This window comes from Entelurus aequoreus, linkage group LG26, assembly GCF_033978785.1.
Source record: "Entelurus aequoreus isolate RoL-2023_Sb linkage group LG26, RoL_Eaeq_v1.1, whole genome shotgun sequence".
Lineage (NCBI taxonomy): Eukaryota > Metazoa > Chordata > Actinopteri > Syngnathiformes > Syngnathidae > Entelurus > Entelurus aequoreus.
In genome coordinates, this window is record NC_084756.1 from 22,943,950 (window position 1) to 22,959,926 (window position 15,977).

The 15,977-nt window shown below is 41.9% G+C and overlaps 1 protein-coding gene across 4 annotated transcripts in view; it reads left to right on the forward strand.

The window, feature by feature from the left end:
* Nucleotides 1-15,977, forward strand: part of LOC133643538 (leiomodin-1-like) — a 25,710-nt gene that overhangs the window by 7,877 nt on the left and 1,856 nt on the right. The window contains exons 2-6 of one of the 4 annotated variants that reach the window (XM_062038171.1): nucleotides 1,662-1,726; nucleotides 1,800-1,873; nucleotides 1,971-2,129; nucleotides 13,956-15,551; nucleotides 15,616-15,977. The exon at nucleotides 15,616-15,977 is cut by the window's right edge and continues 1,856 nt beyond it. In XM_062038171.1, coding sequence (XP_061894155.1) covers nucleotides 1,811-1,873; nucleotides 1,971-2,129; nucleotides 13,956-15,551; nucleotides 15,616-15,642 — 1,845 coding nt within the window. In that variant the 5' untranslated portion in view covers nucleotides 1,662-1,726; nucleotides 1,800-1,810 and the 3' untranslated portion in view covers nucleotides 15,643-15,977. Of the gene's footprint in view, nucleotides 1-349; nucleotides 1,874-1,970; nucleotides 2,130-13,955; nucleotides 15,552-15,615 lie in introns of those variants that run through there. The other 3 variants (XM_062038172.1, XM_062038170.1, XM_062038169.1) reach the window with 3 other exon arrangements.

The following is a 15,977-nucleotide window of genomic DNA, read 5'->3' on the forward strand; positions in this document are numbered from 1 at the left end:
TTTTAATATGAAGCCACGTTGATGTAACACGTGGCTTGGCATTGTCTTGCTGAAATAAGCAGGGGCGTCCATGAAAAAGACGTTGCTTGGATGGCAACGTATGTTGCTCCAAAGCCTGTATGTACCTTTCAGTATTAATGGTGCCTTCACAGGTGTGTAAGTTGCCCATGTCTTGGGCACTAATACACCCCCATACCATCACAGATGCTGGCTTTTCAACTTTGCGCCTATAACAATCCGGATGGTTCTTTTCCTCTTTTTTCTGTAGGACACGACGTCCACAGTTTCCAAAAACAATTTGAAATGTGGACTCATCAGACCACAGAACACTTTTCTACTTGGCATCAGTCCATCTTAGATGAGCTCGGGCCCAGCGAAGCCGGCGGCGTTTCTGGGTGTTGTTGATAAATAGCTTGGGCTTTGCATAGTAGAGTTTTAACTTGCACTTACAGATGTAGCGACCAACTGTAGTTACTGACAGTGGTTTTCTGAAGTGTTCCTGAGCCAATGTGGTGATATCCTTTACACACTGATGTTTGTTTTTGATGCAGTACCGCCTGAGGGATCGAAGGTCACAGGCATTCAATGTTGATTTTCAGCCTTGCTGCTTACATGCAGTGAGTTCTCCAGATTATCTGAACCTTTTGATGATATTACGGACCGTAGATGGTGAAATCCCTAAATTCCTTGCGATAGCTGGTTGAGAAATGTTGTTCTTAAACGATTTGCTCACGCATTTGTTGACAAAGCGTTGACCCTCGCCCCATCCTTGTTTGTGAATGACTGAGCATTTCGTGTAAGCTGCTTTTACACCCAATCATGGCACCCACCTGTTCCCAATTAGCCTGTTCACCTGTGGGATGTTCCAAATAAGTGTTTGATGAGCATTCCTCAACTTTATCAGTATTTATTGCCACCTTTCCCAACTTCTTTGTCACGTGTTGCTGGCATCAAATTCTAAAGTTAATGATTATTTGCACAAAAAAAAATCTTTATCAGTTTGAACATCAAATATGTTGTCTTTGTAGCATATTCAACTGAATATGGCTTGAAAATTATTTGCAAATCGTTGTATTCCGTTTATATTTACATCTAACACAATTTCCCAACTCATATGGAAACGGGGTTTGTAGCCTGTTCACCTGTTGGATGAGCATTCCTCAACTTTCTCAGTCTTTTTTGCCACTTGTGCCATCTTTTTTGAAATATGATGCAGGCATCAAGTTCCGAATGAGCTAATATTTGCACAAAAAAAAAAGTTTTTCTTCAACGTTAAATATCTTGTCTTTGCAGTCTATTCTAATGAATATAAGTTGAAAAGGATTTGCAAATCATTGTATTCTGTTTTTATTTATGATTTACACAACGTGCCAACTTCGCTGGTTTTGTACTTTTGTGCTATTTGTAAACAAATATAAAGTGTAAGAAAAGCACCATTTTACAAGGCAAAAATGGCAACACAATGGGAAGAAAAGGTGTGATTTTACGGGGGGGGAAGTAATATAATGAAGGAAAAAAAGAAAGTTATTATAAAAATAGAAAATGGGAAAGAATGGAAAATGACATTTTAGTAATCTAACGAAAATGAGGCGATATTCCTGAAACGATGAAGAAAAATGTTGTTTGGACTGAAACATAAATATTGATGTTCTTTTTCTGAGGTGGAAGGAGAAAAAAAAGAGTCAAGTGTAAAAGTGATCAAATAGTCTCATAAGAAGAGGACTGGGTGAGTGGAGCCCTTCCCATTCCCTTTAAAGGAGCGTGTCTTCAACCAAACATGGACGTGTGCTCTTTCCCAGGATTGCCAAGAATGTCCCAGCCTCTCGCCGGCGAGACGCGAGACGCTTCTTGCACTCCCGTCAGGGGCCAGAATGTGAGTCCCTCGCTCCTCTTTCTCTGGAACTTTTTTATCGGGATTACTCCCAAGTCAACCTCCCCGTGCGAGTGTACCCGTCATGTCCCGGCGCAAGGTGCGAGGCCTGACCAGGATGGGCCGCCAGGTCAGCGAGGACCCGGACCTGGACAACCTGCTGTCCACTTTGTCCCCGGAGGAGATGGAGGAGCTGGAGAAGGACATGATGAAGGTGCCTGACCTCAACCTGGAGCGACCTCAAGAGGAGACCTTGGCGGTAGGACAACCTTTCTTATGTCTTTGTAGACCTTTTAAAGCAGGAGTTCCATAACAATCAGTACCCAAAGTGCAGTTTTTGTAGTAGTTCCAATCGCATCGGTGCTAGTTTTTTTGTACAATATGTCCTCTGCAGTGGACGTTTGTCTTTTGCTTCATAAAATGTCCACTGTAGTGGACGCAGGTGTCCATTTGACCATCCAAATGTCCAATTTTTGTGTCACCAATGGCAACAGTTATGTTTGTGTGTGTGCGGGGGGTGGGGGGGGGGGGGGTATATTGAAGCAAGAGACCAGCTGGATCCATCAGCTCCTAAACTCTCCTTTGGGTGATCTTCCGTGCCAGGAAAAACATTGTTTGGTCCTCTGAGGCGTCCTCCCGTCCATTTCTGCATTCTTCACCCCCGCTTTTAAAAAGCCGCCATCGCCGCGACTTTATTTCTTGCGCTTTTCTGCGCTCCTTAATCCCCGGAATGCCTCGCTTGATCGCTCCTACGCCGGTTTGCCTTTTAAGGTCTGCAGCCGCGGCCTCACAAATCAAACACTTAGTCCTGCAGAGCCGTAAAAAAAAAAAGAAAAAAAGAAGATGGCTTCTCGTCCTGCCGTCGCCGACTATAAACACGCACACACACACACGCACACGATGTTGTGTCTTCTCGGGAATGTGTGTGTGTCCGCACTTGGCAGATGGACGGGGAGCTGCGCTTCACTCAGCCCCTTTCACACAGAGATCCTGCAAAAAGGATGGTTTACATAACTCAGGCGTTCCTCAAGGCCCCCCTTTAAGTCCTCTCCTTTTTTGGCAGTTACACATCTTTTTCGCAATGTGATTTTTGGAAGTAAGGCGTTGCCATAGCTTGTTTACTTCAGATGTAGTCATTTGTTCAACTTCTTTAGTTATACTAGTGGTGTTCCTCAAGGTTCCATTTTAGGTCCTCTTCTTTTTTTTTTATTGCATTTTCATTTTCAACTGGTGGCCCGCAAGGACCCCCTTAAAGGCCTACTGAAATGACATTTTTTTATTTAAACGGGGATAGCAGATCCATTCTATGTGTCATACTTGATCATTTCGCGATATTGCCATATTTTTGCTGAAAGGATTTAGTATAGAACGACGATAAAGTTCGCAACTTTTGGTCGCTGATAAAAAAAAAAGCCTTGCCCCTACTGGAAGTAGCGTGACGTCACAGGAGGTTGGATTCCTCACAATTCCCCGTTGTTTACAATGGAGCGAGAGAGATTCGGACCGAGAAAGCGACGATTACCCCATTAATTTGAGCGAGGATGAAAGATTTGTGGATGAGGAACGTTAGAGTGACGGACTAGAATGCAGTGAAAGACATATCTTTTTTCGCTCTGACCGTAACTTAGTCACAAGGTCTCATTGGATTCCACACTCTCTCCTTTTTCTATTGTGGATCACGGATTTGTATTTTAAACCACCTCGGATACTATATCCTCTTGAAAATGAGAGTCGAGAACGCGAAATGGACATTCACCGTGACTTTTATCTCCACGACAATACATCAGCGAAGCTCTTTAGCTACTGTGCTAACGTGATAGCATCTGGCTCCAATGCAGATAGAAACAAAATAAATAAACCCCTGACTGGAAGGATAGACAGAAGATCAACAATACTATTAAACCATGGACATGTAACTATACAGTTAATAATTTCCAGCTTGGCGAAGCTTAACAATGCTGTGTTGCTAACGACGCCATTGAAGCTAACTTATCAACCGGACCTCACAGAGCTATGCTAAAAACATTAGCTATCCACCTACACCAGCCAGCCTTCATCTGCTCATCAACACCCGTGCTCACCTGCGTTCCATCGATCGACGGTGCGACGAAGGACTTCACCCGATTACAGATGCGGTCGGCGAGACGGAGGAAGTTAAGGTAAATTCGGCGGCTAACGCGTCTGCTATCCATCTCTGTCTTCCTGGTTGTGTTGCTGTAGTCCGCCGCTAATACACCGATCCCACTATAACTTTCTTCTTTGCAGTCTCCATTGTTCATTAAACAAATTGCAAAAGATTCACTAACACAGATGTCCAGAATACTGTGGAATTTTTCGATGAAAACCGAGCAGTTTGTATGGGTCCGAATACTTCCGTTGCCGTCGTGACGTCACGCGCATACGTCATCATACATAGACGTTTTCAAGCGGAAGTTTCCCGGGAAATTTAAAATTGCACTTTATAAGTTAACCCGGCCGTATTGGCGTGTGTTGCAATGTTAAGATTTCATCATTGATATATAAACTATCAGACTGCGTGGTCGGTAGTAGTGGCTTTCAGTAGGCCTTTAAAAAAAAATTGAGCAGGGCTCACATTTTTGCAGCACATTCTTAAAAACTGCAGAGCGCTCCTGCAACTCCGACCAAATAAATAGACCAAAATAAAATGTCTACTGTAGAGGACGCTGGTTGTGCGTGTTCTGGCAATGCTTACTTAATGGGGACATCGCTCTGTTTACACAGTCATCTTTAGGGGACCTCTGACGGTATGGGGACAAAAAAAACAGGTCCCCTAAAGGGAAACCTTTTTAAACGATAGTCAGATACATTCTGAAGATGCCTAAGTGATTTTTAAGCTTTGGCCCATTAAACATGTTTACTGGTTAGTTTGAGTGTGAGACATTTGCACAGTAGCCCCCTCATCGGGCTGTAGCTGGTACATTTAAGTGGTGAAACTACCTATAAGAGGACAGCTGTAGTGCTGTATTCTGAGGATCATGTCATATTTAATTTAATTTTTTTTTAGATGGTACTCAGTAGTCACGTACAAATTTGTGGGAATTATGCAAAATTATTTAAATTTGGTCCCCTTGAACCATAGTAACTCTTTTTCCCCAGGGTCCCCAGTAAGAATGATCAGCACATTACTTCATCAATCCAGAGATTTAAAGACGTGTATGAGCCAACTGGGCAGTGGCCATTTTACCTCTTTTTGTTTATGCCTCCACAACCTGTAGAAAGGGTGGTCCCCACAAGTGATGGTCAAAAACCAAATGATAACCAGTATGTGTGTGTGTGTGTTTGGGGGGTGTATCCGTTATACAGTGCTCAATACAAGGGTAGAGCGGAATATTCATTAGGTCAGGAAAAAACACAGAGGCTATTTCATCCCTACAAGCCTGTTTTATAAGTTTCCCTGCTCTTCAGGGGATCCTCTGAAGAGCAGGGAAACCTGCGAAACAGGCCTGTAGGGATGAAATAGCTTTGATCTTTTTTACATTGATGAAATCAAATATTGGCAAAGCCCGAACGACCACCTCTCAAAAAACAAATACTTTCTGCAATTATTTTTTTTAGAGATGTCCGATAATATCGGCGGCCGATAAATGCTTTAATATGTAATATCGGAAATTATCGGTATCAGTAAAATGTATGACTTTTTAATACGCCGCTGTGTACACGGACGTAGGGAGAAGTACAGAGCGCCAATAAACCTTAAAGGCACTGCCTTTGCGTGCCGGCCCAGTCACATAATATCTACGGCTTTTCACACACACAAGTGAATGCCATACATACTTGGTCAACAGCCATACAGGTCACACTGAGGGTGACAGAATAAACAACTTTAACACTGTTACAAATATGCGCCACACTGTGAACCCACACCAAACAAGAATGACAAACACATTTCGGGAGAACATCCGCACCGTAACACAACATAAACACAACAGAACAAATACCCAGAATCCCTTGCAGCACTAACTCTTCCGGGACGCTACAATATACACCCCCCGCTACGCCCCCCCCCCCCCCCCCCCCCACCTCAACCTCCTCATGCTCTCTCAGGGAGAGCATGTCCCAAATTCCAAGCTGCTGTTTTGAGGCATGTTAAAAAAAATAATGCACTTTGTGACTTCAATAATAAATATGGCAGTGCCATGTTGGCACTTTTTTCCATAACTTGAGTTGATTTATTTTGGAAAACCTTGTTACATTGTTTACTGCATCCAGCGGGGCATCACAACAAAATTAGCCACAATAATGTGTTAATTCCACGACTGTATATATCGGTATCTGTTGATATCGGTATCGGTAATTAAGTGTTGGACAATATCGGGATATCGGCAAAAAAGCAATTATCGGACATCTCTAATTTTTTTCCATCTTTGACAAATCATTGTGATATAACCGGGCTGAAATTTTGGCCACATAGTTTTAAACAAGTTGATTTTTAAAATGACATGTCGTTGCCTTTTATACAGAACAACAACACGGGAAACGGATATGCATAAAGCCCATTTTTACACACCACCGTCGCTTTTACACAGAAATCTTAAGACTATAGGCACCTCGAGCTGTAACAGAGGGTCTGGCATTGTGCCTTTCACACAGAAGCCAGCACATTGCCGCGCGCTCTCTCTTAGGGCTCTTATATCACTTCCATAGGTGGAAAATTGCTAGTCCCCCATTTGCATGTTGTTGATGTTCATACAGACCATGAAAAGCAAATTATTTTATAGACTTTCACACAAATATTTGCTAAATAGTTACATCAGTAAGTCCTGCGTCTATCACACAGAACTGTACAGCCTCTCTTTCACCCTCATATCACCTCAGAAGCCAAAGATTGCCAGGTTCAACATTGCTTTCCCACTCTTGTGGCTGTTATACAGAACAGAGACATGAAAAAAAAGCCAGCTTTTAGACACCGTAGCCCTTTTCACACAGGAGATCCCACTTTCTTATTTTACACAGAACTCAGGGCAGCCAGATATTACTGTACATGTATACACAGAAAGGTGAAAATATGATAAATCTATTTGTCCCAGCATAGGACGAGGTTGCGTTGTTTCACTTTTCCATCTTATAGCATGTGGTGCGTTCAAGGACCCTTGAATAAAGTTCAAAACAGAGGCATCACTCGTTTTTAAAGGCAGGGGGAGGCTTAACCCCCAGTAGATGCAGTAATAATTAGGGATGTCCGATAAATGCGTTAAAATGTGGGCTCTGTACCGAGGATGTCGTTGTGGCTTGTACAGCCCTTTGAGACACTTGTGATTTAGGGCTATATAAATAAACATTGATTGATTGATTGATTGAAAATGTAATATCGGAAATTATCGGTATCGTTTTTTTTATTATCTGTATCGTTGTTTTTTTTTTAATTTAATTGTATTTATTTTTTAAATTAAATCAACATAAAAAACACAAGATACACTTACAATTAGTGCACCAACCCAAAAAACCTCCCTCCCCCCATTTTTTTCTGTTATCAATATTCTGGTTCCTACATTATATATCAATATATATCAATACAGTCTGCAAGGGATACAGTCCGTAAGCACACATGATTGTGCGTGCTGCTGGTCCACTAATAGTACTAACCTTTAACAGTTAATTTTACTCATTTTCATTAATTACTAGTTTCTATGTAACTGTTTTTATATTGTTTTACTTTCTTTTTTATTCAAGAAAATGTTTTTAATTTAGTTATCTTATTTTATTATTATTTTTAAAAAGTACCTTATCTTCACCATACATGGTTGTCCAAATTAGGCATAATAATGTGTTAATTCCACGACTGCATATATCGGTTGGTATCGGTATCGGTTGATATCGGTATCGGTAATTAAAGAGTTGGACAATATCGGAATATCGGATATCGGCAAAAAGCCATTATCGGACATCCCTAGTAATAATTATAAAAATAATGTAATAATACAATAATATAGTAATATTACCAATAATTCTACATGAATCAGTTAATCAGAAAAAGAAACTATCAAAGATTTTTCCATATAAAATATAATATAATAAAAATATAATGATTGTAAAAATCTAGTTTTAACCATATTACGTCAATTAGTTTTAGTGTATGTAAACATACCAAGTGAAAGCTTATGTGGGGCGATGATGTTAGGTCTGGGGTGGGATGCCTCATAATTCATGAGTTTAATAATAATAATAATAATAATGAATAAGTAATAACAAAGACCAAATTGGGGCCACACAAAGCCTAGGGCCCTTCAAACACAGTTTGACTCACACAGTGTATAAATAACACAACATGAACTTTCTTCAGGAAAAAGTTATATATTTTTTTTAAAGTTTTATTTTAGTTGCGCTTTTCCTCACTGTAAAAAAAAAAAGGTATTATACCGATAACAATATTAAGCCTTTGTTGCTTGTGCAGCCCTTTGAGACACTCGTAATTTAGGGCTAAACATTGATTGATTGAAGCCGATATGATATCAGCACAAATCATAGAACAAACTTGTATTATTTGGTAATGTTAAAAAAAGCTTTGATCAAGTGAAATTACTCAAACAAAAAACAACGGTAGGTATGAAAAATCTAGCCTGTTTAACAACTGGATTATTTATTCAATTGAAGTAATATTTTGTTGTTGGCGACACCTAGTGGTTATTCAATTATCAGGTTCCGCTCATGAGTTGAACGATGCGGACACTTTTTTTTTTTACTGGATACGTTCTGATAATCTTCTGCCTTGAAGACGACAATAATTATTTGATACTTGTTTATATTGACAAATGTGCAGTTTTAGACTGCAATATTGTTCAATTAAGAACACTTGTTACGTATGTCTAGCTTGTGTGCCATTGTGTGCTTAGGTGCTGCGTAGCTGCTAGGTCCTAGTAGCTTATAGCACTAACATACAAGATAATATCAGACTTGTGTGCTTAATGGTGGACATTTAGATGCTGTCGAGTTAATGTAAATGTGCTTGTATCAGTGCTTCTACTGGGGGATTTTAGATACGATTGTTTTTTTTGCTGATATCGGACTGATTTCTGATATCCATATTGGATGGGGACACCTGAACAAAAATCGATAATGTTCCCATGAGAAATAATGTACCGTAATTTTCGGACCATAGGTCGCACCGGATTATAAGGCGCATTGCAGATGAATGGTCTCTTTTTTAATCTTTTTTCATATATTAGGCTTATAGGGCGCTTTAAAGGAGTCATATTATTATTATTATTCATCCATCCATCCATTTTCAACCGCTTGTCCCTTGTAGGTTCTAAATTGAAAACACTACATAACATGTAAGGGTGGTTCTTTGGTCAAAATGTTGCATAGATGATGTTTTACAGATCATCTTCAAGCCGCTTTCTGACAGTCGCTTTGGAATGCGATGTTTTGTGGGCGGCCTTATTTACGTGGCTCACCTTTGGCAGCGTCTTCTCCCCGTCATCTTTGTTGTAGCGGTGTAGCGTGCAAGGACGGGAGTGGAAGAAGTGTCAAAAGATGGAGCTAACTGTTTTAATGACATTCAGACTTTATTTAAATCAATAACGGAGCAGCATCTCCTCATCCAGAAACAACAACAAGGCCGGAAATATAATATATAATATATAATATAATATTTAAAGTTCCTTGGGTGAATAATGTAAACTCACTACACCGGTATGTTTTAGCGCTTTCATGGCGAGTTTACTGACAGATGTAAGTAACAACTTTACTCTACTTTATATTAGAAATGGCAACAGCGGAGGATGAATGTCACATAACAAGAAGATAGAGAAAGAGAAAAAGAAAAAGCTTATCAACTACAGCGTCGGCGCGAACGCGCGCAATTTTTCAGGATTCATGCAGATCTCAAATACAGATCAGCAGGTACCAGAAGGTAAGAAAAATTTATTTTGCATATTGCGAAACAAAACGCCAGATAATGTCTTACCTTATACACCCGCCATAATAATACTCCTATGTTTAATGCACCGACAATATATCAAGCGGTGCGGCTTCATAGCTTACCAATGTCGTACTAAAACATTTTGATACATTTTTGAGCACCGTGTGTAATGTTCTATATTTTCAATGGAACATACAGTATAACATTTTGGCGTTGTTTACTTGAGACCCATCATAGCGCAGGCTACACTTATCTCGCATGTTTGACTGCCATCTACTGGTCACACTTATCATTACACCATGAACCAAATAAGGTAGCTTCGAGGTGGGTAAGCACAACCAAACTTATTCCTTACATTAGGCGCACCGGGTTATAAGGCGCACTGTCGAGTGTTGAGGGAAAAAAAGGATTTTAAGTGCGCCTTATCGTCCGGGAAATACGGTATAGTCAATTCATCAATCTCAGATACCATTAAATAATTTTAAAAAAAAAACTTTTCTAGTAAAAATGTATAGTTTTACATGCAGAAAACTGTGAAATACATGTTGGATAAATGAGCATTTAATGTCACTTTTACCTTTTTATTCAGTGCTTCTCTAATATTTTCTGTTACTCTCCCCTAGGAAAAATGTACAATTTCGCACCTCCCAAATCTCCACCCTAACTATAAATAGTATCATTTGTCGGTAAAATTGTTACAACTACACCTCCGCATAACATTGTAAGTTTATTAAAATTAAAGGAAACGCGTCATCATATTCTGCTACGGCAAAAAAAGCATGTTCCATGAGGTACCACGTGCCCCCCCTGGCATCGCGCCCCCCCCCCACAGGGGCTATTTGAGAAAGACTGCCTTTATTGAAGACGGCGATTAGTAGATAGGGAAGACAAGAAGGGGAGAGCCACGCTGACGCCACCTTCATACTTTTCTACGAGTTATTTCTTGAATTCAATAGTGGTTTTTTTCCTGCATTGTGGCTTATATAAAAATGTTTTTTTAAAAGCACAGAAACAGAGTCACATCTTGGTTTGGGTCCTTGATTCCGCAGAATGAAACCTGGACCAACAAACCAGTTTGTTACACACAATGTTTGGCCGTACAAAAACCGAGTTGTTCTACGAAAACCGCGGCAAACCTTTGACGAATATGTGTGTAAAATAAAATATATTAAAACTATCTTACGTAGGTATTATCACGCCTCCGTTACAGCTCTGATACCTCTTCTGAAGCTGGAAAAGTCAAGTGGACTTGCTGTTCAGTATGAAAATCCATAAAAATATCAGGCTGTGTGAAAGGGGCTTGGTTTTGGTTTCTGCAAACCTTTGACGAATATGTGTGTAAAAAATAAAATATATTAAAACTATCTTACGTAGGTATTGTCACGCCTCCGTTACAGCTCTGATACCTCTTCTAAAGCTGGAAAAGTCAAGTGGACTTGCTGTTCAGTATGAACATCCAGACAAATAGCAGGCTGTGTGAAAGGGGCTTGGTCTGGGTTCTGCCAACCTTTGACGAAAATGTGTGTAAAAAAAACAAAACAATCTTATGTAGGTATTGTTACAGCTCTAATACCTCTTCTAAAGCTGGAAAAGTCAAGTGGACTTGTTGTTCAGTATGAAAATCCAGACAAATAACAGGCTGTGTGAAAGGGGCTTGGTTCTGGTTTCTGCCAACCTTTGACGAAAATGTGTGTAAAAAAAACAAACAATATTGTCACGCCTCCGTTACAGCTCTGATACCTCTTCTAAAGCTGGAAAAGTCAAGTGGACTTGCTGTTCAGTATGAACATCCAGACAAATAACAGGCTGTGTGAAAGGGGCTTGGTTCTGGGTTCTGCAAACCTTTGACGAATATGTGTGTAAAAAAAAATATATTAAAACTATCTTACGTAGGTATTGTCACGCCTCCGTTACAGTTTATATACCTCTTCTAAAGCTGGAAAAGTCAAGTGGACTTGCTGTTCAGTATGAACATCCAGACAAATAGCAGGCTGTGTGAAAGGGGCTTGGTCATGGTTTCTGCCAACCTTTGACGAAAATGTGTGTAAAAAAAAAAAAAACAATCTTATGTAGGTATTACAGCTCTAAAACCTCTTCTAAAGCTGGAAAAGTCAAGTGGACTTGTTGTTCAGTATGAAAATCCAGACAAATAGCAGGCTGTGTGAAAGGGCTTGGTTCTGGTTTCTGCCAACCTTTGACGAATATGTGTGTAAAAAATATATATATTAAAACTATCTTACGTAGGTATTGTCACGCCTCCGTTACAGCTCTGATACCTCTTCTAAAGCTGGAAAAGTCAAGTGGACTTGCTGTTCAGTATGAACATCCAGACAAATAACAGGCTGTGTGAAAGGGGCTTGGTTCTGGGTTCTGCAAACCTTTGACGAATATGTGTGTAAAAAAATATATATTAAAACTATCTTACGTAGGTATTGTCACGCCTCCGTTACAGTTTATATACCTCTTCTAAAGCTGGAAAAGTCAAGTGGACTTGCTGTTCAGTATGAACATCCATAAAAATAGCAGGCTGTGTGAAAGGGGCTTGGTCATGGTTTCTGCCAACCTTTGACGAAAATGTGTGTAAAAAAACCAAACAATCTTATGTAGGTATTACAGCTCTAATACCTCTTCTAAAGCTGGAAAAGTCAAGTGGACTTGTTGTTGAGTATGAACATCCAGACAAATAACAGGCTGTGTGAAAGGGGCTTGGTTCTGGGTTCTGCCAACCTTTGACGAAAATGTGTGTCAAAAAAACAAACAATATTGTCACGCCTCCGTTACAGCTCTGATACCTCTTCTAAAGCTGGAAAAGTCAAGTGGACTTGCTGTTCAGTATGAACATCCAGACAAATAACAGGCTGTGTGAAAGGGGCTTGGTTCTGGGTTCTGCAAACCTTTGACGAATATGTGTGTAAAAAAATATATATTAAAACTATCTTACGTAGGTATTGTCACGCCTCCGTTACAGTTTATATACCTCTTCTAAAGCTGGAAAAGTCAAGTGGACTTGCTGTTCAGTATGAAAATCCATAAAAATAGCAGGCTGTGTGAAAGGGGCTTGGTCATGGTTTCTGCCAACCTTTGACGAAAATGTGTGTAAAAAAAACAAAACAATTTTATGTAGGTATTACAGCTCTAAAACCTCTTCTAAAGCTGGAAAAGTCAAGTGGACTTGTTGTTCAGTATGAACATCCAGACAAATAACAGGCTGTGTGAAAGGGGCTTGGTTCTGGGTTCTGCAAACCTTTGACGAAAATGTGTGTAAAAAAACCAAACGATCTTACGTAGGTATTGTCACTAGGGATGTCCGATAATGGCTTTTTTGCCGATATCCGATATTCCGATATTGTCCAACTCTTAATTACCGATACCGATATATACAGTCATGGAATTAACACATTATTATGCCTAATTTGGACAACCAGGTATGGTGAAGATAAGGTCCTTTTTAAAAAATAAAAAAAGTAAATAAATAAATAAGATAAATACATTAAAAACATTTTCTTGAATAAAAAAAAGTAAAACAATATAAAAACAGTTACATAGAAACTAGTAATGAATGAAAATGAGTCAAATTAACTGTTAAAGGTTAGTACTATTAGTGGACCAGCAGCACGCACAATCATGTGTGCTTACGGACTGTATCCCTTGCAGACTGTATTGATATATATTGATATATAATGTAGGAACCAGAATATTGATAACAGAAAGAAACAACCCTTTTGTGTGAATGAGTGTAAATGGGGGAGGGAGGTTTTTTGGGTTGGTGCACTAATTGTAAGTGTAACTTGTGTTTTTTATGTTGATTTAATAAAATAAATAAATTTAAAAAAAATGTAAAAAAACAGATACCGATAATTTCCGATATTACATTTTAAAGCATTTATCGGTCGATAATATCGGCAGGCCAACAATATCTCTAATTGTCACGCCTCCGTTACAGCTCTAATACCTCTTCTAAAGCTGGTTCAATATGAACATCCAGAAAAATAACAGGCTGTGTGCAAAGGGCTTGGTTCTGGTTTCTGCAAACCTTTGACAAAAATGTGTGTAAAAAAAACAAACAATCTTATGTAGGTATTGTTACAGCTCTGATACCTCTTCTAAAGCTGGGAAAGTCAACAGGCTGTGTGAAAGAAACTTGGTTCTGGTTTCTGTTTTCACTTTGGATTAAAGATGCGTATATTTGTCACCCTTTCAAAGCTGGAGCCAAAGAAGGAATGTCGGAAGCAGGAACACCTGAGGAAGATGGGCCTGAGCCAGGAGGGCAACCAAGATGGGAAAGTCCGAAGACCAGCAGACACGAACGCTGTAGGTCCGGAAGTCTTGAAACAGGAGCGAGGTCGTCTCTCGGAAAGATTCATGAAGCAGGAGAGCGCAGAGAGTGAGGACAGCAGGACGAGGGACAGGAGGGAAAACCGCGAGAGCACCGGCAGCAAAACGAGGGACGTGGTCTCCAAGTTACAGGAGAAGAAGGAAGACAGCGGCAGGGAGAAGGACTGCAGGAAGAGGGACGACAGCAAAACCAAGGACATTATCTCCAGGCTTCGAGAGAAGAGTGAGAAGGAAGTCGGGAAGGACAGAGAGCGGCGGTCTGAGAGCTTTAGGACGCAGGGTTTAGTTTCTAGGATGTTGGAGAAGCAGAGCAAAGCCCAGGAGAACCAAGAGAAGAAAGCCGAAGAGAAGATGATTACTCGTAAGTTGGAGCGACAAGTTTCCCAGAAGGAGGAGAAAGCTGGACCGGATGCAGAAGAACTGCTCAACCACAGCGAGCACGTGACAGAGAAGAAGACGGAAAATGTTCAAGTCCAAACCGGGGAGAAACTCGCCAACTGCGTGGCCCAAAACGCCAAAACCAACGAGCAGGAGGACGAGGACGAAGACTCCAGCATGTTCGACGAGTTGATGCAGCAGCTCCGACACGACGACCCGTCTCTCGTGGAGCTCAACGTCAACAACTCCGAGGTCATCAAGACCAAGACGCTCATGGAGTTTGCCGAGGCCCTGCGCGGCAACACCCACGTCAAGAAGGTGGCGCTGGCCAACTGCCGCGCCGACGACCACGTGGCCTACGCCGTCGCCGGCACGCTGCGCCACAACGCCACCGTCACCAGCATCAACCTGGACTCCAACCATCTCACCGGCAAAGGCATCCTGGCGCTCATCCAGGCGCTGCAGCACAACGCCACCCTGACCGAGCTGCGCTTCCAGAACCAGCGCCACATCTGCGGCGGCAAGACGGAGATGGAGATGATCAAGATCCTGAAGGAGAACACCACCTTGCTCAAACTGGGCTACCACTTCGAGCTGGCCGGGCCCAGGATGACCACCACCAACATCCTCAGCCGCAATATGGACCGGCAGCGGCAGAAGCGCCTGCAGGAGCAGAAGCAGGCGCAGAGCAGCAACGGTGACAAGAAGGAGTCGCTGGAGCTACCCAAGGTGGGCGCTGTAGGATCTCTGAGAAGCTCCCCTAAACCGTCCCCGATGGCTTCACCGATGCCCTCGCCCAAGCTGAGCCCCAAGAGGAGTGTCGGGGCGCCACCGCCACCCCCGCCGCCCCCTGGGGGAGGTCTCCCACCCCCGGCGCCCCCTGGGGGAGGTCTCCCACCCCCGCCGCCCCCTGGGGGAGGTCTCCCACCCCCGGCGCCTCCCATGCTGGAAGTAGACTCCTTGAGGAATTCCCTGACTCCGGTGTCGCGGAGGAGCCTGGACGGGAAGGGCCGAGGTGCTTGCAAGAACTCCAGGGACCAACTGCTGGCCTCCATCAGGGGGAGCAACGTCATGCAGCTCAAGAAGGTAAGTCCGCCGGCCCCCACGACGGCTTCCGAGGTCTCAATCTGTTCCGTTGTCCTCCACGCAGGTGCCGGTCCCCAAGTGGCTCCAGTAGGCTTTCCTGGGCGGGATCTGGAAAAGGAAGCAGGAGTTAAACCGTCCCTCCAGGACGCAGCCTAAAGAGCCAAGGATGAAGGATGGAGGACATGGCTGGCCTTTTTTTTTTATTTTTACAAACACTGGACCAAAATGGACCCTGCACAGATCGGGCACTGCGACGGTGGAATTTGGGGTACAGGAGGGTGCCGCCCACTTGTAGTCTATAGAGAGCTTGTTTGTGTTCTTGGACGCTTTGCTGGTTATTTGCACTAATAGGTGACATATGAAGACCACCATACACATGACATGTATGTGATGTGTAACGCAACACGTATGTTACATCTATGTAAC